Source organism: Lepisosteus oculatus, chromosome 6 (assembly GCF_040954835.1).
Source record: "Lepisosteus oculatus isolate fLepOcu1 chromosome 6, fLepOcu1.hap2, whole genome shotgun sequence".
Lineage (NCBI taxonomy): Eukaryota > Metazoa > Chordata > Actinopteri > Semionotiformes > Lepisosteidae > Lepisosteus > Lepisosteus oculatus.
Window position 1 is genome coordinate 8,911,829 of NC_090701.1, and position 22,288 is coordinate 8,934,116.

Below are 22,288 nucleotides of genomic sequence, written 5' to 3' on the forward strand. Positions count from 1 at the left end.
AGCATACTGAATTTACCTATATAATGCCTTTATATTATATCTTATTATATAGGTGATAAGTTACTTTTAGGGTTTAGGTTAGCAGACAAAGCCACATTAACAAAAACATTATCTGTATGTGCCCATTTGTGCACCTTTTTGCATTAGGATCCCTAGTTATTTTATTATATTTAATAAAGTGAAAGTTGTACAATACAAAGTCATGTTTTCTATGTTTTAGGTTAATGCTTAATTGACATAATTACAGTTTAATGATGTAGAGTGGAATTATGACAATGGAAGCATACAAATGATAAAATACATATTTTATTGCAAACTTTCAAAATTAATCAGGTTACAAAACTAAATTTATAGTATGTAACAATATTGCTCAGTAAGACTTTTCAAGTAGGAGTTGTTCATGATTAAGACATTGATCTGACAATTCTTTGCTATCAAACTTTAAAGCATGAAATACCTAACCCATTAATTTACTGTCCCTTTATTTGCTGTACTTCAGAAACACTTTGCATCATAAAAACAGATTAAAAACATGATTTTTCAGTAAGGCTATGTGCTTGTCATTGCTGGTAGCAAGAATTCTAGATTGGCTCCCTAGTACAAGAGTTCCAGTTTGCACAATTCCTGATTTTAAAAACGTTAACAAGGCATTCAATAGCTGCAATAACAACAGTGCATACTACATAATGGTACATGCTGAAGTACTAGCTGCCTACGTGCAGTCAAACAGATCTAAAAGGTTATGGCGAAATTCAGTTCATAAAGGATTCAGCAGTGACTACAAATGTGGGTTAGTAGATGCTAGGAGGGCTTTCAGGCTCAATCAGCTGTGATTGCACTGAATGTCACATTCCATTAAGCTGCCGTGATCCTGATACAGGGAGACAGGGATTATGGACTGAAAGGATAAAGTGCTTCTCCTCCCCCTATACACATGGTAATGCTTCATTTGTGCTGCCTGTAATGTTTCTCTTTTGATGTTTTTATAGGGTTTATTTGATGTATATATAGCATTTTATTTTTTTCCACTGGAAGCTGATAGATCAGATTAAGAACCTACTGTATATGCTTGGCATCAATTGCATAATCTCATTCTCAGACTTTTGTTTAGTAATACATATTCTTATACATAATTCTTAATAATTAAAAACTTCTAACATATATATATTAAGATCACTATATATTTACTTGCAATATTTAACCAATATGTCTATTGGGCAGTGGCAGATATTAGCAAATCGTTTTTCTAAACTAAAAATAGGTGCATGTACTATGCAGATTTATATAATTTATATAAGAGAAAAGAAACTCCTGTAGAATAACTGCTGAGGTTCTATGACAAATATCATCTCTACAGGGGATGGATTACTGTAGATACTATACAACTCTGATGAAGCGTCATTTTTGCTGGTTGCAATGTTTTCTGGAACGGTGCTTTTCTCATTTGAAGGAGGCTCGGACCTTCCTTCCCTTGAGGGGCTGGGGTGGGCGGTAGTTGTCCACCATGCAGCAAGCGGTCTCGCCCTCTGTGGTGAATAGGAGACTGCGGAATTTCGCCATCTGTGGAAACACATCAGCTCAGCTACAGTGAGCCCCTTCCCTGCTGTAATAACAAGATAACCTGTCTCGTTTGAACGATTCACCAACATAAACACGGAGAACACTCTTCTTACATAAGTTGAAAAGAGCGCATGCTCATTTGAAAACTTTCAAAAAGTAGGAAGAAGAGTCGTAGCCAGCAATTGAGTCTCCATCGCGTGCAGCCAAAAAGAAGCCGCATACACTACTAAATGTTTTAGAATGTTTTTTTTTCTCTGAATATGACTTATCTTTTAATCTGTTTAAAATATTTTTTTTTCTTATGTGATATTTTCAATTAATTAAAATGGATTTTGGACACACTTTTATATTTATTATTTTGGCATCATACTCATTATTTGCAAATCAAGGTATTTTTACACAGTATCATTTCAGTGGCGATAAAATTGTGAATCAAAGAGATGCTTATGTGCAATCAGAATATGATTAGTTACTTGTACTTGTACTTGTAATATGTCTGCTTCACGTTCTTAATTTGATTAAGTAAGATTTAACTGTTTTCTGTAACAATTGATTTTAGCATATTGTATTACATTACATCTCAAATTGTACTGATCTAACCAGACATGGACATACTACAACTCTATTAAGAACTGGGTGTGTACTTGCAATAAAATCCCTTTGGAAACTCCTATTTGCAACTACACATGGTCTACCAGTGTAGTTTATGGTTTTGAGGTAGGAACAAAACAGGGTAAAAGTATTTAAATTTCCAAACAAGCAGATTTAAACACCCTAAAAAAGGCTACACGAGTTCAAAATCAGCCCTTTTATACAAAGGAAAATTCAATGATATTTGTCAATAACTCTAAACAAATGTAACATTCTGCTCTTTGTAAGCATAGAATAAATGTAACAATTCAAGAGAGCATGAAATATATAAACACAAATACATGTATATACAATACATCAGTATCAGAAAACCATTTATTCCTGGTAAAGTTCAGGGTAACTCGAAGTATATCCTGGAAGCATAAGACTTAAGCCAAGCTTACATTCTGGGCAGGGTGCCAGTTCATCTCTGGGTGTGAGTACATAGACAATTTAGAGACATTATTAATCTAGCCAGACGTCATCTAGGTGGCAAATAACTGAAGTATAAACTAATTAATTTCAGAAAACTCCACATAGAAATTGCTTCAGTCAGGCATTAATCCCAGGACAGAATACATATACACCTACAGTATACAGGGATTTAACATCACCACCAGCAAAAAAACAAAAAACATACAAAAGTGCATTTCATACAGGAACAGGCATAACAACTGTGATGAAATCCTTACTCACATGTGCCTACCATTCCTGTCAGAGGAAACAGATCAACTTGCTACTGAGAACAAAACAAGAACCAGATACCTTTCTACCTGCAAACATTTTGTTATAAATACCTCATCAGATCCTGTAGAGAGACTTTTTAGCAAGGCAGGCAAGAAACGTATAATTTAAGAAATATGAAATTTGAAGAGATAAAGATGATCAGATTATAAACTTGTTAAAGTTTGGATATAAACACTGAATTAACATAAAATCGTAAACTTATGCTAATGCTTTTTTGGAAGGTTATGTGTTTTTTTTTACTTGTTTTTTAAAATATGAACACTATTATATACCTGAAGACCATTTTTCTAGTATTTCTTGGACTCAAGTGCATATTTAAAATATATAACATTCACCATTAAGATCAATGCAGAACTTTTGTATTTCAATATTGTAACGAATTCGGGTTCTTGGGCTTGTGCCCTCGCCGCTCCCGCCCCAGTTCCTCCCTCACCACATGGGCGCGAACCCGGCTCTCCAGCTCCAGAAGAGCTAAAGAAGACCTTCCTCAGCCCAGGCAGCCAAGATCCCTGTTAAGTGCAGGGGCGTATTCCTTACTCTCCCCCACTTAATTCGCTGACCTCGGCGAAGAGCAATCCCATCCCACCTCTAACACCAATGTAACAAATTCGGGTATGGGCTCGAACCCAGGTCACCAGCGTCGCTCAACAGGGGTTTTGGTGACTGAACTAAAGAAGACCTTCTTCAGCCCGGGCAACCAACATCCCTGTTATGCACAGGGGAAGGCAGTGCCGTAACCGCCCTGCAACCAGTTCGTACAACCTGTATGTCGGCCGTTTCGTTACAATATGATTAAGAGCCATCACAAAGTAATGTACAAATTACATGAATGCAAGTTATAGTGTTTAACTACACAAGTCCATTGTGCCATGCACGGGAATTTGAATTTTACTGGAATTTGATTCAAAGGAATGGGATATAAATAGGTGGAATTGGAATTGATCCTAACTCTGTCCCCACTCCTGGCATATCTTTAAACAAATCTTAGTGATTACTATAGGTAATATACTCAAACAGGAATACTTATTGTTTTCTATTTTAAAGATACTTTTACACCAATGTTTTATTTGTTTTATTGTTTATATATATTGTTTATATTATTGTTTATATATATAAATAAAAACAAACATTTTGTTAATTGTATCATTATTAAAACAAGAATTTGTTATAACTATGTATAATATTGGTGCCACTGTCCTGCTAGTTCACTGCAATGGTGAGGTGGTGCTTGTCCATAGTTAAACTATGTGCTATCAGATTTAAAGGATAAGTTGCCATATTCTAAATATAGTTCATCTGATATACCCAATGGAGGGATAAAGCGAATTTGATTCCCTTGCTCATATTAGAGGTCTATAAGTGTCCTTTAAGTAACATAAAAATAGCATCTGGTAAAAGGTTACACTTACTGCCTGCACAAGTCTAAATTTCCTTGAACGTTACCTTCCCTCACAAAACAGTACAAATATATTCCATGGATTTCCCATTTGCATTTGACGTCTGTGACAATTTTACTCACTGATAAATCCTATATAGAAAGGACCTATTATTAACAGCTACAAGCAAAACCAGTATTTGACCACTTAATTTGGTACAGTTCATAATTTTACATATTCTAAATACCATTCTTTAAGAATACTTTAAAGGTACAATCCAGTAATCTAGCATGGTTCACCATTTTTCCCAGAATGACACTGATAAACTACCCATGGGCAGCTGAGGATAGCAGCAATTTTTGTCATGGCTTTCTAGAGTGGGTGAGTGTTACTAAAGGCCATCATCCCTATCATGCATTTAGCACTGCGGTCTTTTTCCACAGGTCATTGGTGTGCATATAGAACTACGTATTAATATTGATCAGGTTACCTGTTGTCTATTTCAATTTTTTAAGAATGTTAACATTTTAATTTTTTTGTACACTTATTTTGTATACTTTTGTAGCCTTATTTTAGTAACACAAAACTTCTCTCTTAACAATTTCATATAATAACCATAGTGTATGAAGGTAGACAATCAACTAAAACATCACAGACTGTGTAAGATGTTTAAATATATTTATTAAACAGCATCGTCCTTCCCTTGTCTTTCACTTTTCTGATCATTCCATTTATGTGGATGTGTATTCGTGTGTTTGTTTGGTTGCTCTTTTTAACTGCTTTACCATTGGAAGAGGGGTGACTTGAGTACATTTATTTTGAGTCATTAGTTACTTTATTTGTATTAGTGATATAGTATACTTTATTTTCAATGGCTCTGAAAATGTAATGCATACAATCCAAGGAGCACACAAGCAGGTATTGAAAATTCTAATATGCATGGTTTGTACACAGCTATCAACTCAAGGTGAAATATAGTTATTTATGTCATAGCAGAAGCATTATATATCTGTCCCTTTTTGTCATCTACATCCGAGCTATCTAGATCTTGAAGCAAAGGCAGTCCAAGTGAACACATGAGTCAGTCAGAAGAATTATTTGGTTCTTAAAACTGCACTGCTATTATTAGACACCTTGTCTACTGTGTTATCCTTGACATTTTCTGTCAGACACCAAAGGCGATCCTAATCAGTACTGACATATACATGAATTAAAACATTCAAACTGCTGCAGGTCAGAGATATCTGTGTGGGCACTTGTTGTGTATCATGCCCCAAGAACTAAAAACACTACAATTTCATGATACTAATGTTGCTTTTCAACTTCATATAGTGTGAATGCTTCAGATCTTTTATACCCAAGAAAGCATTATTATAATTATTTCTTCATGATCCTTTATTATAGTTTTTGCCACCCATGCATTTTCAGTCTGTTTTTCCTCATGAGGGTTGCAGGTATTATGATTTAGGTTTTTCTGTTTTACTTACAGTATTCTTACAAAAAAAATCTGAAGATAACACAAAATGCAAATTGAAACAGTATTTTATATACCCCAATCAATTCAATTAGCTTTCATTCTGGATAACCACCATCATTTTAATTTAATTTTGTGTACATGAAAATTGAATAAAGTGCAAGAGTATCAATTAAATTTTACAGAAATTGCATTAGCCATGTGCCCCTAGAATCCATAATTTAAGCACAACCTAAGTCTATGGTGTATTTATCTAATAACCTTAGGAATAATAGCTGCAAAGTGACTACATTTCAACAGGTTCATGTTTTAGTCTTAAGAGGTATTAACACTAATTAACATACATTAGTTATCATCTTAATTTAGTTGCAAAGCCTTGTTCTAGGATGATTCACCAAGTGTGGCTTCTATTGTGACACATTGGTTTGATAACCTTAACTAAGTGTTAATTTAGCTAACCTTGCAAATGACTGCATGGGTGCAGGTTTAGAACTGTAGCAGTACTAAGAAGAGCTTCAGTCTTAATTACAGGAAGCATGATTGCACCACTATAAAGCAACCTTCACATTAGTCCAACCAAAAATTACTATGCTACGTGCTGAAGCCAGTGACGCCTGCATAAAACACACAAAATTAGGATCTTTTGCTATACTCTGCAGAAGAAAAATATAATGTTTGTTTCAATTGTGGGTTTACCTGCTGATGTTTTTCAGTCATGCTGTCTGTGCTATTGTTCCATATTTTAAACCAGTTTTGAAGGAGCCATTTATAAGCATCTACCAAAATAAATGCCCTTGTTTTTGACAAATGCCACATCAGTTTTGGAAAATGGATTGGTTTTTTTCTCCACGTATGCATTTTTCAATACATGCATTCTTTAACAGGCTTAATTTATTTAAAAAAAGCTTATTTTATACTGATTAAACTGGAGTAGAAAAGTTGAAGATTCCTTGTTCTACAGTGAATGACTTTCCAGAAAATTCTGTATTAGTATTATTTGGGTGTCTTTATAGTACAAATATATATAATATATAATATACAGTGAATAGCAGTTATTAACTGACAAAAACATCAAGCATTACATTTTTAAAGAAAGAAAAGGAGTAGAACTGTCAATTACCTATTAAGATTTCGAGGTAGGAACTATAAGGAAGATATCATCATGGTTGTAAATAATGACAAGACAGGCATAAATTGCTTTATCAATTTAACTGGAAGTGTAGTTTTCACAACTATTGTGTGACCCTAATACTGTAAGCTACAGTACCTGTTCTGAGCTGACAGTGATGGGCTCTTTGAGGACGATCCAGGTGACACTCTCCAGCAGGGGTGGGGTTGTCAGAGACCCCTCATATGTCCAGAAGTCCAGAGAGGAAGGAAGTAGAATCTTGGGGTCGAATTGTGGGAAAGGAGTTTGCTTCCCCTAAAGTAAAAAGGCAACTTATTCACAGGTGTGATTATTTTATTGAAAATATATGTTGCTTTTAAGAAAATAAAAATAATAATTCCCAAAATAATTTATCTCCAACATTTCTGCTCATTTAATTTATAATTCAGGGTATTCACTTTCATAACAGCAGAATGCTTTAATGTGCAATAGTTATTTTGCTCTTAATCTGATTACATCAGATACAAAATTAATGTTACAATGGGCTTAAAAGGCTTCTTATATAAAATGAGCTGTTGTGATGTTAATTGGAGATGTGGATAGGAATTCTTGCTACAGTGCATTAACAGTTTGTAAAAGATCTTGATTGTGTTTTTCTGACCTTTGTCTTAATCGCATCAAGGGCATCGAGGACCTTCTGCAGGTTAGGACTGGCAGCGCCAATCTGAAAAGAACATTTGGTAATAGAGGTCATCATAATAAAAGAATTATTCCCCACCATAGAAGGACATTTTCCTTCTTAAACTTGAAAGTGTCAATATGCAATGTCTGTCATAAATGTTTTTTAAAGAACTCCAAGCTTTTATCTTGACTGCTGCAGATCATATCAATCTATCAATCTAACTGCGGCTATACTTATTGCTATAATCTATACTTGTTGTAAATTCTTAATCCATTCTTCAGCAGCCCGCTGACATTGTCATTACAGTTGGATTACTGCAAAAGAACAATGCATTCTTCATGGATCGTACTTATTTGCTCATGGTTTAATGTAATAATTGAACTTTAAGAACTACTTTTAGTATTCATTACTGTTACTTCAATACTCTGCGGAGGCTTTAATAAAATCTTATGATAAGCAGGGGGCAGCTCATTCTTTCTCCTATAATAATGAAAAGTAACAATCTTAACCTGGTCTGTGGGTCTTTATAATTTTTAGTAGCTCTTCTACTTAACTAGTTATCCATAGCATCCATAATGTTACTACCATAATTCATATTTCTGAAGCAGGTACAGGTTTTTTATGCATCAGTTCACTTAATGCATTTGTGTCATGTGAAGCTCATCCCCAATTGGAATTCGGTAACCACTTCTCAGTCACACTCCCAGCTCTAAGCAACATAACACCTAAGTTGACATCAAAGAAATTGTTGGCATTCCCTTGTTTATAACTGGCTATGGATTGAGAGTAAGTTAGCAGACTTTAATGTGTGGATATATAAGAACATACTCCCAGGCTCTTCAGATTTTGCTATTTTTGGGAACCACTTACACTATGTGAACCACTACACGACAGATTCTTTCATCTTAAAGTGGTTTCGGATGTATCCACACCCGAAGAAGGCTCCACAGCCGAAACGTTGTTTCTTCTCTTCTCATGGAATAAACCTATTACTTGTTCCTTTGCAGCCTACACATGCGGACACATCTACCTATTTGAACTACTGTATCCTGATACATGCTGACAAAATCAAACTAAGGGACTATTTCAGGAAAAAAAAATCAATCAAGGACTAAAATCAGAAAACATTTCCTTCTACATAGGGCCATGTCTGGAAAAATCCATAATCAATAATCCAAAAGTAATCATCTTAGAATTTTTGTCAGTGTGTTAATGAAAAGTATGAATCAATACTAGAGGCATTTCTTTACTGGTGGGACTCTAACGAGTTACCTAACCACAGTGTCTAAGATCACTGTATCAATTAATCAGATCACCAACTACTCAAAGTACCTCTTAAGTACTTTTCAGCTTCGACGGGACATAAGAATGTACAAAATCCTGCAAGAATGTCTATGGTTTCTCTCTAAAAGAATCAATAAAATAATAAATAAACAGACCTTGAGGAAAACACCGACAACAGCCAACCCATCTGGTGCCTTTGCAGCATCGCCAAAGCTTGCGTATTTCCCAGCATTCCAGTGAACCAGATGAAGCTGCAAATAAATTTAGAATTACAACAGCTAAACTAAAATATTATAAAGGTTTAATAACCCATCATACCTTAAACAAAATATTTTTTACAACAATTACACATTTCTTGCATACAATGTTTTATGAACTTAAGAAATGTATATGATGAGAATATATTATTCAAGGTATTGGAGCTCACTATTGATATTGCAGTGAAATGGGTTTAAGTGCAAGTCAATGGGTACATGTAGGAAAAAACTGCCTCACTGCCAAATGGCCAAGTCTTTTTGAGCATGTGGTAGGATACTTGTATGGTTTCACTGACAATTCATGTTTGATCTCTGGCTCAGAACACCCTACCAACTTTCACTGTATGTTCTAATACTGTAGATACACAAATTTATGTAAACATTCTGGATATACATTACCATCAAGCATAGATAAGGGCATTGTACAGACCCATGCTAAAATTCAGTGAGCTCCAGTTTATGAGTTGTAGGTTTAATTAGAAATTAAACACAGCATGATGAAATGTTTCAAAATAAAATTGTTTAAAGCATTTATAAATAAATTGTTTATGTGGTGACCAGACTTTAACATAATCACTGGACTTAAAATAATCTTCACATGCATTTAAACCTACAGAGACCTACATCACATTTTAGGAGGTCAGTGCATTATATCTAAATGGAAATAATATGATTTTCATTTGGGAGCTCCCTAATTAAACTTCAGCTCCTTAGCTGTGAGAATATTAGTTACCTTATCCATACTATTGTCAAATCTCACTTTTACAAAAAAAAAATACTTTTAATACACTGCTGGCCAAAAATTACAGCCGGCAAATTACAACAACAGGAAATTTTAGTTTTCACACATGCCTCCCTCCTATGTATGAATTTCCCTGTGCTGAAAAACACAAGTCTTAAAAGGGTAACTCAGTCTTCATGCATCTCCATGCATCTATGGGGGTGACATTTTGCACAAAGGTTTTTTTGTGATGTAGATCAATATCTATAAAGGACAAATTTCCTGTGTGAGAACACAAGAAGTTACTTCTTCTTTTTGAAAAGTGTAAACCATCTTATAAAATGAAGTGGTGCAATACCTCAGCTGCATACTTCACTCCCCCCACAGTGTGCTCTGATCCTCTTTCATTGCTAGCACCCCAGTGGAAGTGGAACTGACGGAGCCTGTAAACGCCGGAAATTGGTCCTCCTTGCAGTGCTGTTGACAAAAAACAAATGTGAAAGCAAAACCAAATCAGTGACCCATGAATTTCTAACCCTGGTTTACATGTTATCTGGGTTGATCTGAACATGAATATTTACACAAGAAATGTTTGGATTATGGGTGGCACAGTGGCACAATTATGGAGCGTTGGGGGTGTGGGTTCAGTTCCTGGAATGCTATCTGTGGGAAGTCTATATGTTGGCTCCATGTTTGCTGGCTTTCATCTAGGTGCTCCATTTTCTTCCCACAGTACAAAGACATACTGGTATGGTACAGTAATGGTACTGGCCCTGGTGTGGGTGTTTCGTGGTTATGTTCTTGTGTGCCCTGCGATGGACTGGCATATTGTCCAGGTTGTATCCTTGCGTATGTTGCTTGCCAGGATAGACCCCAGCTCCCCTGCCATCTTGCATTGGATAAAGCAGTTAGAAAATGGATGGATGTTTGGATTTCAGCTGAATACACTGAAACTTAAAATACATATTTGGCTTGTAAGTTATTTTTTTTTAAAAAGGAAGACAAATGTTGACAAAATGTCAATACAAGATTAAAAAAACAGTTTACTTGTCTTCCATAACCGATAAATACTAACACAGTTCTTACTTAAGTTGCAGTTTTACTAGATTACAGTAGTCCTTAATTTTTAGCAGTCCCAAAAAATTGACGGCATATCCAAGCACACCCCAGTTTGAAGGTTAAGCAAATGAGAGACTGTCTCGTCTTATTTTCACTCATCAATTTTTTAAATTGTTAATAAGTTTGGAAAACAACACTGTAAAACATGCTGTTTATTATTCTATCGACAAAACTAGAACATATTTAATCCTTTACAAAAACATTAATATATCACAATACTTCTGTCTGCCTAACTATCGGGGGTGTTAAAGACTTCTCGGCTACAGAAGCATTGTGTCAGTGTTAGTATTATTTTGTAGGCAGACCTGTTGATCCTTCAGATTTACAAAGCCACTTCTCCCAATGATGCCCAACAATGAATCATCAAAATTCTACAGGACATATTTGGATGATGATACTAACAAAATGTAACATTTTGCCTGTGAATGTAATAAATTAGGCCTAGATATATTATTATCAGTACTTGTAACAAATGTACATAATTGTACAAATTGTTCTAAGCTTGCTGGATGTAAGTGGGAGATGTAACAGGAACATTTGTCATTGCTGTGCTATTTTGTGTAAACACAGAATTTTAAGTCAAGACTGTTCTCATTTCCATGCAGCCTGGTGATCATGCTCCTTTTCTGAAGTGCTGTGTTGAAAATAACTCCTAAGCAATGTCATCTCAAGGTCGTCAGGTATTCATTGCTTGATTAGAAATATCAACAAACTGAACTAAAATACTTTAGTGCTCTGATTAGTGAGCAAAGCCTTAGAACCAAAGTATCTCTGCAATTAAGGAGGGCAGTAGCATATGAAAGGTGTATTTCTATGCTTGTGTTACCAGTGTGACACTTGTTTTTCTCATCTAGAATCTCTCCACAGTATGAAAAAGTGATCTTTGCCACTGAAAATACCAGTCTTCAAAATATTAATTTCTTTCTATTGACTGAAGTAGGGGTTTTCTTACTTTTTCCAATTTAGTTTCTTTATATCTTGAACAGTGTCCTGTTCATGAACAACAAAGAGTTCTTAGATAAAGAATGGATTATCTGTGGATGGTTACTCTAAGTAAACTTGGCTTTTTTTTCATAGCAGAGTCATCAGAGGAATCCTTGCTCCATTTCATGAAAGGGAAAAAATCTAAAGAGTGGCTAAACATTGTAATTCTATGTACGGTAAGTGTGGTTCCCAAGAGAGGAAATGGTAAATGAATGTAGGTAATTGTGTTTCAAATGACCTTTAGTCCAACTAGGTGGTATGTTAGAAGAGCAGTGTAGCCACTCCAATCTGACATCCTGTTGTCTATTTATCAGATAAACCAATCACTAGATGGTTTAAATGTTACCTTTCTCAGAAAACACATACATAAGCTATATGTCATTTTTATTGTTAATTTTAAATTTATTTGCACATATTATTATTATTATTATTATTATTATTATTATTATTATTATTATTATTATTATTATTATAGAATCAGTAACCATTGAACAAACAAGATTAAAATCAGACATTTTTTAATTTCTTGGTATCAAGAATCTGGAAAAACATACTCGCATACCAATTCTAAACAAAAAAGTTGGCATATTGGAAGGAAATATTGGAAGGGATTAATGAATTTTCAAAATTATCCCTTTACAGTTTATTATATCAGTGCAACAGATAAAGTCTGCAAATTAGCAGTAAACTAATAAAATAATTTATAGATTAACAACCAAACAAGAATGTTAATGTGGCACAGTATGAAAAAGAAACTGGAAGCACAACATATTATTTTAGAATTGATCATTTCTCCATTAGAGCAGTAAAATCCAAAAGACCCTCTTATTCTAGTTGTGGGATTGCTATACACAATATCATCTTAAAGATAACAAATATTTATTTCTTTATGCCAACAGTTTTCAAATAAGATTTATAAATTGTTATTTTAAAGTGTATCTTATTGAAAGCAATTCATAAACCATTTTAGCCTTATAAAATTAGTTATTATTTAGTATAGAGGCTGAACTGTTTTGAACTATTTTCATAGTGGCTCATTTGTCAGCAATAATCAGTTTATTCTCAGTACTCTGCTAGGCACCTAAGCATTTTCCCAGGGAAACCAAAGAGCCACAAGAAAATTAATCATTAACTAGGTTCTCAATGCCAAAAAGCTCCATTACTATGACCTCTTTCACATGTACCATGTGTATCGCATATCAGCAGTAGGATATATACATGTATATAAAATACTTTTATCCGAGAAAATTTAATCCTACAGACTTTCAAAATTACATTATAATTACAATGTTCTTTGCGCAAAACCTAGATCTCAATATTCTGGTAAATACTGTATGGGTGCACAGTTTCATATTTCACTATCCATTCACATGATAATTAGAAAAGAAAAATTATCTTCGGAACTCAAAACCGAAAAGTTTGGGCTTGAACTGACTTTCATTTTACCAAGTGTCACTTTGCACTTTTTCACTGTCGAAGTGCTAGTGTCAAATAAATTATTTTGTTGTAACAGAGAAATGTTATTGATGTGCATATGACACATGATGTATATTATGGCCATATGTCCTTGTTTATATTTTAAGAGGCATTGTTTTTCTGTATCACTCTGTCATTAATATTTAATGTCAAATGCTGAATATACCGAAATAGCGGTTATACTGTATGTTTTTTAATTATTCAAAAAAGTACTAACTTGAGCTGTCGTTTTCATCTGCAAAGTCAACTTGGAAGGAATGTCCATTGTTCAAAATCCCTTTGGATGTGTTGGGATCATAAACGATACGGAGTGGCTTCAAATTTGGGTCGTGCTGTGCCTGGGAGGGCACAATGTCAATGGGAGACTGCCTGGGTCCTTGAGCAATTGGAAATTTCTCATGCCATTTGTCTGGTCCTGTAATAAAAAGGAAGAAAAATCTTTATTTAATTAATTGTACATCAAAAAACAGTTCTAATATTTTATCTTAGGATGCATTTAATACAGGCTTTTTTTTAAGTATAAAGGATTTGTATTAATCTGCTTTACTTAGAAGAGAAAATGATGTTGAAATCTGCACATTGAAATTGCACATTTAAAGACAAGGAATCTTATGAGAAAATAAGTTTTCTTTTTACTTGACTCGTGATGAACAACTGTTATTATCTCTCTTCATCAGCTAATGTATGTTTGCTGCTGATATGTTCAGTACGGGGCAAGTAGCTTGTCCAGATAGACCATGAAAATAGAAACAATGAGGCTTTTGTGGATACCTGCCATTGCCCCTCACGTCAAAGCATAACTGACGTACTGTATTACTACCTGAACACATAAAGAATATGTCAAAGTTTAATCATTACATTTAAAGCATGTTTCATTCAGTTTTCTGACACACTGTTACTTTACACTCTTAAAATACATTTCAAAAAGGAAAGATTAATAGAAAACCCTCACCGTTGTTAGCTGCATATCCCCATGAGTGAGACATTTCTTCTCAAATGTGTACTTATAGCAATCTAAAAGTAATACGTGGTTCAGATTTGAATGAAGTCTAGCAGGTTTTGAACCCTCCAGCGGACTTGGATGAGGGTTTTCATAGACTACCCCAGCTAATACGCGGTTTGCCTTTCAAGCTAGGGGGCATGGCTACATGATCTCAGTACTCTGGAGGAGGAGTTAAGCAAAGCAAGAGAAGTCAATGAATTAAACGATTACTTCTCTCTCTTCTGTAAAGGACTAATTTTAGATTTCGAAAATGAAGGATCCAGCACTATTTCGGATCTACAAGACCTTCGTGCTAACGCATTTGTTTCAATCATCTTTCTTGTAAGGCGCAGGTGTAAAATAGTTTGATTTAAGTCGTCCTGATTTTTGGTTACTTACTATATACAGTACAAGTAGTATCCTTTTTGTGTGCTAAAAATGAACAGGTCGTCGATCTGAAATATAAGTGTTTAGCACTTTTTACTAAGATTATATTATGTTTTTTTTTTAATTAAAACTGCTCTGTATCCTAAAACAGCCCGATAGAGCAAATGTGGTGAGCATGTTCTGCCTTTTATTTCATAGAACCCCAAAGCTCCACACCAGAAATAATGGTTTCGAAATAATCAGTGACCTAAGCATTGCGGTAGAAGCATGATTGAGGCGGACTACTAAATTCAGGGATGGTTTCGGTACTTTTTTTTCACCCCAGAGAATTGTGGAAAGGGTTGCGACATTCCAAGGAAATGAATAATTGCAGCGGCTCTTCTTTTCATAGCTGTGTAGTTGAAAAGAATATTTCTAGAGTAAAGTTAAAAGCAGTGATCTCATCTTGTGTCTAAGGTTTTTTTTACTTCATACGATATTGTGCCCGTGAGGTCGTTTTCAAACGTTAATAGAAAACTAATATTTGAGTATTTTGTACGATACTTTTATCCTACTGTAACGCTTTAATTATGGTTTAGAGTATACAATGAAAAGAAAGCAACACACAATACTGACTGAGCGCAAAACTGTTCAGCTTCAAGGGCTAGAAATAAACGAGACAGCCTCAGTGCCGCTAGTAAGCAATTCAAATGAAAAAGTGATGACCCCATTCTCTTTGCTTTGGCGTAAATTAACATTACAGAAGTAACTGTCTTGTGTAGAAAAACAGAAATGCCCCCCTACTTTTTGAAACTGTCCATTTAACTGGCAAACACTTCAGCTAATTTCAATTCAAAAGGTTTACATATTTTGATATTATTAGAGTACATGACTGTTTCCTGTTAATTCACATACAGTAGTTCTTTAACTGCTGCTCACTGAATATTAATCGGGGCGTCACGGTGGCGAAGTGGTGAGCACTGCTGTCTCGCAGGACTGGAGCCACGGGCTCAATTCCAGACCTGGGGTGTTATTTGTGTATATATTCCCGTATTCGCGTGGATTCGTCTCAAACAGTCCGAAGAGATACTTGTAGGTTAATTGGTTTCTGGGGGAAAATTGATCCTGGTGTGAGTCTGTGTCTACAATGGGTCCCGTACAGGTTTGTATCCTGCCTTGCGCCCACTGCTTGTCTGGATAGACTTCGTTTCCTCCGCGTTAAAAACTGGATAGATATGATGAATATTCATCATTGTTCAACAAACATTAAAGGTATCAGCGGTAAATAGCTTTACAAATAAAATCAAACTAACAGTAAAAATGCTTCACAAATACTTTTGTCTATGACTAGTATGCAAGAATTGTGTATTGTAATTGTCCAGTGATCCCATGACTGGGAGGGATTTGAGATTGGAATTCAATAATTTAACAATATAGGTGCTTGACATTAATAGGAATTGCAGTTTATAGAAACTAAAGCAAAGGGATACAGAGTTTTTTTTATAAATTACATTTTTTTCACGATTTTACAGTTGTAAAATATTCCATACATTTGTGTATTTTAGTTACAAAATTGTAGCTATATTTGCAATAGATTACCAAACAAGAAACAGCACTAACTGGGCTGAAGAACATGCTTGTGGACACTCTTGCTTTCTTTATAAAACATTTGATAGCAGGGCAAAACTACCAGACACCCACAGCTCACTATCTCAAAAATGGTTTAGAACTATAAATGGGAAAATAAGGATAGGTGTGCACCTGTGTGCCTTTGTGTAGGCCTTTTAATTTAGTATAATTTAAACAATGAATAATTTGTTGGCATTGTTTAAATGCTTCCTGAGGCTTGATTCCAAAAGCTCAGGCTGTGAGTCAAGTCAATGTAATAATTTAAAGCATAAGCAACTTTCACAATTATTCATTTGGCACTTGATCTAAAAAAAGCCAAACAACAGACCAATATTTAATATTTAATACAGGGCCCTTGCCCGAGCCAAAAACACCCCCCGGACCATCAACCCGATCAGGAACTCCCGCCGTAACAACCGCATTCCCTTGGTGCTTCCTTACCACCCTAACACACTTCCTATCCCCAGGACCATTAACCAGAATTTTTCCATCCTACAGGATGATCCCTCCATTGGGGCCCTCTTTTCTGATCGCCCTATCATCTCATATCGCCGACCACCTAATCTGCGTAACCTCCTTGTTCACAGCTCCCTTGACCGCCCTCAACAACCATCCACACCAGGCACTTTCCCTTGCAACAGAGCTCGCTGTATCACCTGCAAGTACACAGCCACCACCACACTCATTCAAGGCCCCTCAGGACAATTCCGGATCACCCAGACAGCATCTTGTACCTCCAGCAACCTTATTTACTGTATCTCTTGCAGTAAATGCCCAGCCATCTACATTGGTGAAACAGGAAGGAGACTCGGAGACCGCTTCAGAGAACACGTCAGGGCTGTGAAGATTAAAGATCTCTCCAAGCCCATTGTTTCTCATTTCACCTCTGACGGCCACGACCACACTAATCTCTCCGTCTGTGTTCTCAAAGACGGTTTTCCGAACTCATACATCAGAAAGACCACCGAAACTAAAATTATTCTGCAGTTAGGATCACACATTCTCCCTTCCCTTAACGACAGATTACTGTTCTTTTAAATTTTCTCCATTCATTGGAAGTTTCATTTCACACCTCTCTGCACCCATTCTGACTTCACACCTCTTGATTGGCCTCTCTTTCTGTCCGCTGCTCCCGCCTCTCACTCCTCCTCCCTCCCAACCTTTGTTCTCCAGCTACTTTACCTTTGCCTACTGCCCTGTCTCTCTCACACCTGAAGAAGGCTCCACGGCCGAAACGTTGTGTTCTCTTTCTTCTTTTTTTCAGCATGGAATAAACCTATTACTTGTTCCTTTGCAGCCTACGCATGCTGACGCAGCTACCCACCTGAACCAATATTTAATATGGCCCCTTGCAATGTTTTTTGAGTCTCGAAAAATCTATGGAAAGTGAAATTCTTCAACAAATCATAGTGGTGTAAATGCTGAAAAAGGGACTAGTATAAACTCTTAAGTGTTTTTGATGTGGATTTAATCATGTTGTTGAAGTTGTGGTCCAATAACCCATTTAGCCTTAGAAGGCTTAAAGGGAATTTCTTCAAAGATATATTAAGCCCTGGGTAGTTGTTACTATCTGAAGGAGGATTTGTAGCTTACAAAACTCATGTTATGTGACTCTAATGCAAATGCTGTAATTTTCAGATAGAACTCGGAACTATCCCAGTTTGTCAAATGTTATCCTGTAGCCAAATTAATAAATACTTAACAAGTAATGGAACTTGAGATACTGAGCACAGATGCTGAATATACAGTTTCTTTTGTTACTATAACCAGGTGTTTCTCAAACCTCCACTTACTTTACTTATAAGTCAAATTTCACCTCTTCTGTGATACTAAATGTTTAATCAATAGCACATCAGTTTAAGTTTTAAATGCATCACCTGTAGAATGACCATTATTGTCCCGCAGGGAATATTTTATAATTAATCAGGCAGTAACTTATATCTTGGTTGCTTTACTGGTCTTCTGATGAGTTTGATGGGAATGGATTCAGCAATATTTTGATGTTATCGAGTTTCAAATTTCTCCATTAATTCTTAAAGTTATTTGGGTAATTACTGTTCCAGACAAGAAAAGGAATATGTAAAATAAAAATATGCTGCATGTTTGTCCTTCACAGTCTTTACATGCAGCAGTCATCAATAATATATTTTATATTTAATCTTAATTTAATGAGCATCAAAAAACAATCTATAACCACAATAGGTTATCTGGAAAAATGACAGCTCATCTTTTTTTTAGCAGTTGCAGTGACATTTTAATGAACAGAGATGACACACTGTAGGTTAATTCATTATGCTGATTCTCATTTGTCATCAATAGAGGGTCTGCAGTGAATGTCACAGACTAATTGCGAAAGTGGTAAAAACGATACAACTGTGACACGTGCTTTGCACCAGAGTAAAGCTGCAGTCCTTTGCGATTCTGCCCCATTCCTCTCATAGAGTGTGGACAAGGAAGTGCCTGTTCACTGGTCTCTGAATTCTTGATGCCATGTGTCATCCCATTTCATCTCACAGATATTCAGAGAATAAGGGATCCATGGCACAAATGCCATAGATGTCTCAGTCTCTAACAGGAAAGCCAGTGTTACACCAGTTGCATGAGCACTGTCCTGCTGGAATGTCGTCACATCAAGAAAAACCTGCAGGAAGAGCAGCATAATGCCAAGCCATCAGGTTGCTATCAATCACTACAGAGTTCTGAAACGACTAGATGCTCCCGCCCAGATGATCACACTTCGACCTCTCTCCATCACCAACATGTTTTTACAAAACAATTAGTACATCATTCTGCATATGTGCACCACAGTGACGTTAATCAGAGTGGTCTACACATAACCTTCATCTGGTGTTCAATAGAACAGGGTGCACTGCTGCTAAATCCCCTGAGGTGTTTTACCAACATGCCAATAGCACAGACCACATTATTCTCTTTATAAGAGGAGGATGTGCTTGTGCGTTTTCTTCTGTTTTCTCAGTTTAAATTCAACAGGATAAATCACCCCATCACCTGCACTTAATCAACCCTCTCACTAATGAAATGATTTTGTGCTTATGCAACAGAAACATAATTTTAGTGTATTGTGATCAGATAATCAAAACAATACAAAAACGATCGATCTCTATTATCTGTATACTTCATTTTTCTATAAAAACATTAATGCATATTGCGAAGTTTAGATTGATGCTTCTTATACACTCCTCTCACATTCCATTTATACCAAACAACCTAATCAGCATCTGCATCTTTACAGAATATAAACAAAATCCTTTGTATTTAATGCTTCTGACTTAAACTAACCTATAATACCAAATTGTGTCTTTCATATTTTTATTTTACTCTAATAGGCAGAACAAGCCTTGCACAAGCCTTCTCTGTGGACGTTCCCCTCCAGCTTCCGGTTCCACTTCTTTATGATCTATTTCTTTATCTTTATTCATCTATTCCCTGTTATTAGTGATCAATATAATTTCATCCTCCATTGGTCTGTATAGCCACTGAGTGGAAAACCTGCCTGTGAGATGATGCAGGAGCTAACTGGATTAATTGTGTTACATGACTTTGTTTCCACCTTGTGGTGAAAATAATATAAAATACTTCTCATCCGGATCCAAGATTCTCAAGGAAGGCAAACTACAGTATTGTACATTAATTTACTTTTTAACACTCCTGGCCCACTCTTTCATGTTGTAAATGGAATTAATAGTCTGCCCTTTCATAAATTATCTAATTTTTTCATAGAGTTGGGTTTATTTTTTGTCCTCATAAGTAACATAATAAACATTGATATTGAACATTGAACACTGATTTTTAAAACTGTTCAAAATAATTCACCTTGTTCTGCTTAAATGTTTGTTTTCCTTTACTTGTTTTGCACTGCTTTAAATCATTCAGGTTTTACATGAAGTATCTAGATGAACATTCTTTTGTTTGTTAAAAAAGTATCGGTAGTTACAGTGCTCAGTCTATATGTTTGTGTTTTTTCAAATTTCATGGGAAAAATGCAAGTACATATTGTATTCAATTTTGGTAATACTTAAAAGTAGAACAATCGCACAATGTTTTCTGTAAATCTAGATACTTTAGGTAATCTAATTTATCATTCAGCCTGAGATCTCTTGAAAGCAAAATCAAATCTGTTTTGGGTTGAACTGTTGAGTTGGAAACTGAATGAGTTCTGGCATTTAACTGAATATTGAGAACATAGCCAAACCTGAAAAACTACATAGCAGGTTAGACCAGTTGGTTCTCCAACCCCAATGTGTTGATGTAGCAATATGCATTTAACCAGTGTCATCTTATACAAACATTATGTCCCTCCCCTGCAATGCAGAAATAAACATCACCAGACATATAGTATGAGCTCTGTAACCTTTCCAAAGTTCCTATAGGATGAAATACATTTTTTAAATATATTTTTCAGGTATATTTCCCATTTCCTTAATTTACAGCTACATATAACCAGTGACACACAATTTTAAACTAACATGCAATACACACCAATACCATGCAACAAATACAGTAAATTCACTTTCAGAATATATACATATGCAGTCAAAAAACTTTCAGTATATTTTTCAAGACCTACCAGATAAACTACTAACAGTGCAGTGCTTATTAATTATCATTTAAAAACACCACACAATACTTACCAAAATTGATTCTTGTGGTAGTGTTTTTAACCATTCTCGAAATACAAAAAGAAGCGTAGCACAAACGAGAGCTTAAGATCCTTGCCTTAACATTCTTTCCATTCTTCCCGTTGAAGATAAAACTAAAACAAGACATATATGTTTTTCATACCACATTTGTCAATATGACGTATAGAAATATACATTGTAAACTACTTTCTCTGTAACTCTAGAAACTGTTTCATGCAACGTGATCAAGGACACTCTGGCGCATGTGGTTGACGTCACCACATCGACTCCACGTTTTCTCTGAGGATCGTGTTTAGTAAGTTTATGTGTTTTATATGTTTATACATTATATTAAGGATCTGTATTTTTTATTAACTCTATCATGGCGAACGTTTCTCTATAACTGCTTTCATATTTAACTATTTTAAGAACTTTTGGGAAGCTGTAACAACGTATGAGCTGCAAAGAATAAAAGGTATCCACGCTGGAAAATACTAAATTTCTTATTTTCAGCAAGGATATAACATCTCCCTGTTCCCATCTCAGTAAATGGGTAATATTATTGAAATATAACAGTATTGAAAATAAGGCTGACAGTTAGAACTGGCAGTATACATCATAACTGTCTTTTTATTAACGTACTGCAGTATTATACTGATAATTGATAGAGACGTTAGCTTATGTAGTTTATTACATTCATGTTATATGAAGATATGCGTTCTTCCAATCTTTTAACAGGTCATGGCTAAAAATAAGTCAAAAAGTCAGAAACAGAAGAACGTTTTCCAAGTGGCGAACAAACACACAAAGCACAAAAACAAAGCAAAACCTGTCACCACAAGCCTAAAACGTGTGAGTATTTTTTTTACTTGCATTTGTTGACTCTGTGACATGGATTGTTCTTAAAATACCAGTTTATTATTACAAATTCAGACTGTGTAGAATACATTTAGATTTAATACAGCAAAAACATATTTGTAAATCACTGGTTTATGAAAATTATCCAATACCACACTACACGTAAATCGTGTCCATTTGCTCCTTTATGGAGTTATAAAAATTCCAAGGAAAAAACATTACTATAATCCACTATAAACAGACGATAAAAATTTTGTTTTGAGTAGTAATTTGGGATTTTGTTAACACAGCGTTCACCTCGTTTTAGTTGTATTTATGTTGTATCTGAACAGTACTGTATATAACCAAAATACTACTTTTGTGTGAAGTCCAGAAGTTCTTGGGCAATTAATACA

General features: G+C 35.3%; 1 protein-coding gene across 2 annotated transcripts; it reads right to left on the reverse strand.

The window, feature by feature from the left end:
- Nucleotides 1–288: 288 nt before the first annotated feature.
- cahz (carbonic anhydrase) lies at nucleotides 289–21,272 on the reverse strand. Of its 2 annotated transcripts, none has more exons than XM_015354802.2 (7): nucleotides 21,048–21,272; nucleotides 13,636–13,833; nucleotides 10,198–10,316; nucleotides 9,017–9,112; nucleotides 7,557–7,619; nucleotides 7,055–7,210; nucleotides 289–1,560 (listed from the first exon to the last, which is right to left on the reverse strand). In XM_015354802.2, the coding sequence occupies exons 1-7, from the start codon at nucleotides 21,181–21,183 to the stop codon at nucleotides 1,441–1,443; spliced, it is 888 nt and encodes a 295-aa protein (XP_015210288.1). In that variant the 5' UTR covers nucleotides 21,184–21,272; the 3' UTR covers nucleotides 289–1,440. The 2 variants fall into 2 exon arrangements, with proteins under 2 accessions (XP_015210288.1, XP_006634514.1); XM_006634451.3 differs by lacking the exon at nucleotides 21,048–21,272 and adding an exon at nucleotides 14,371–14,531.
- Nucleotides 21,273–22,288: the final 1,016 nt, after the last annotated feature.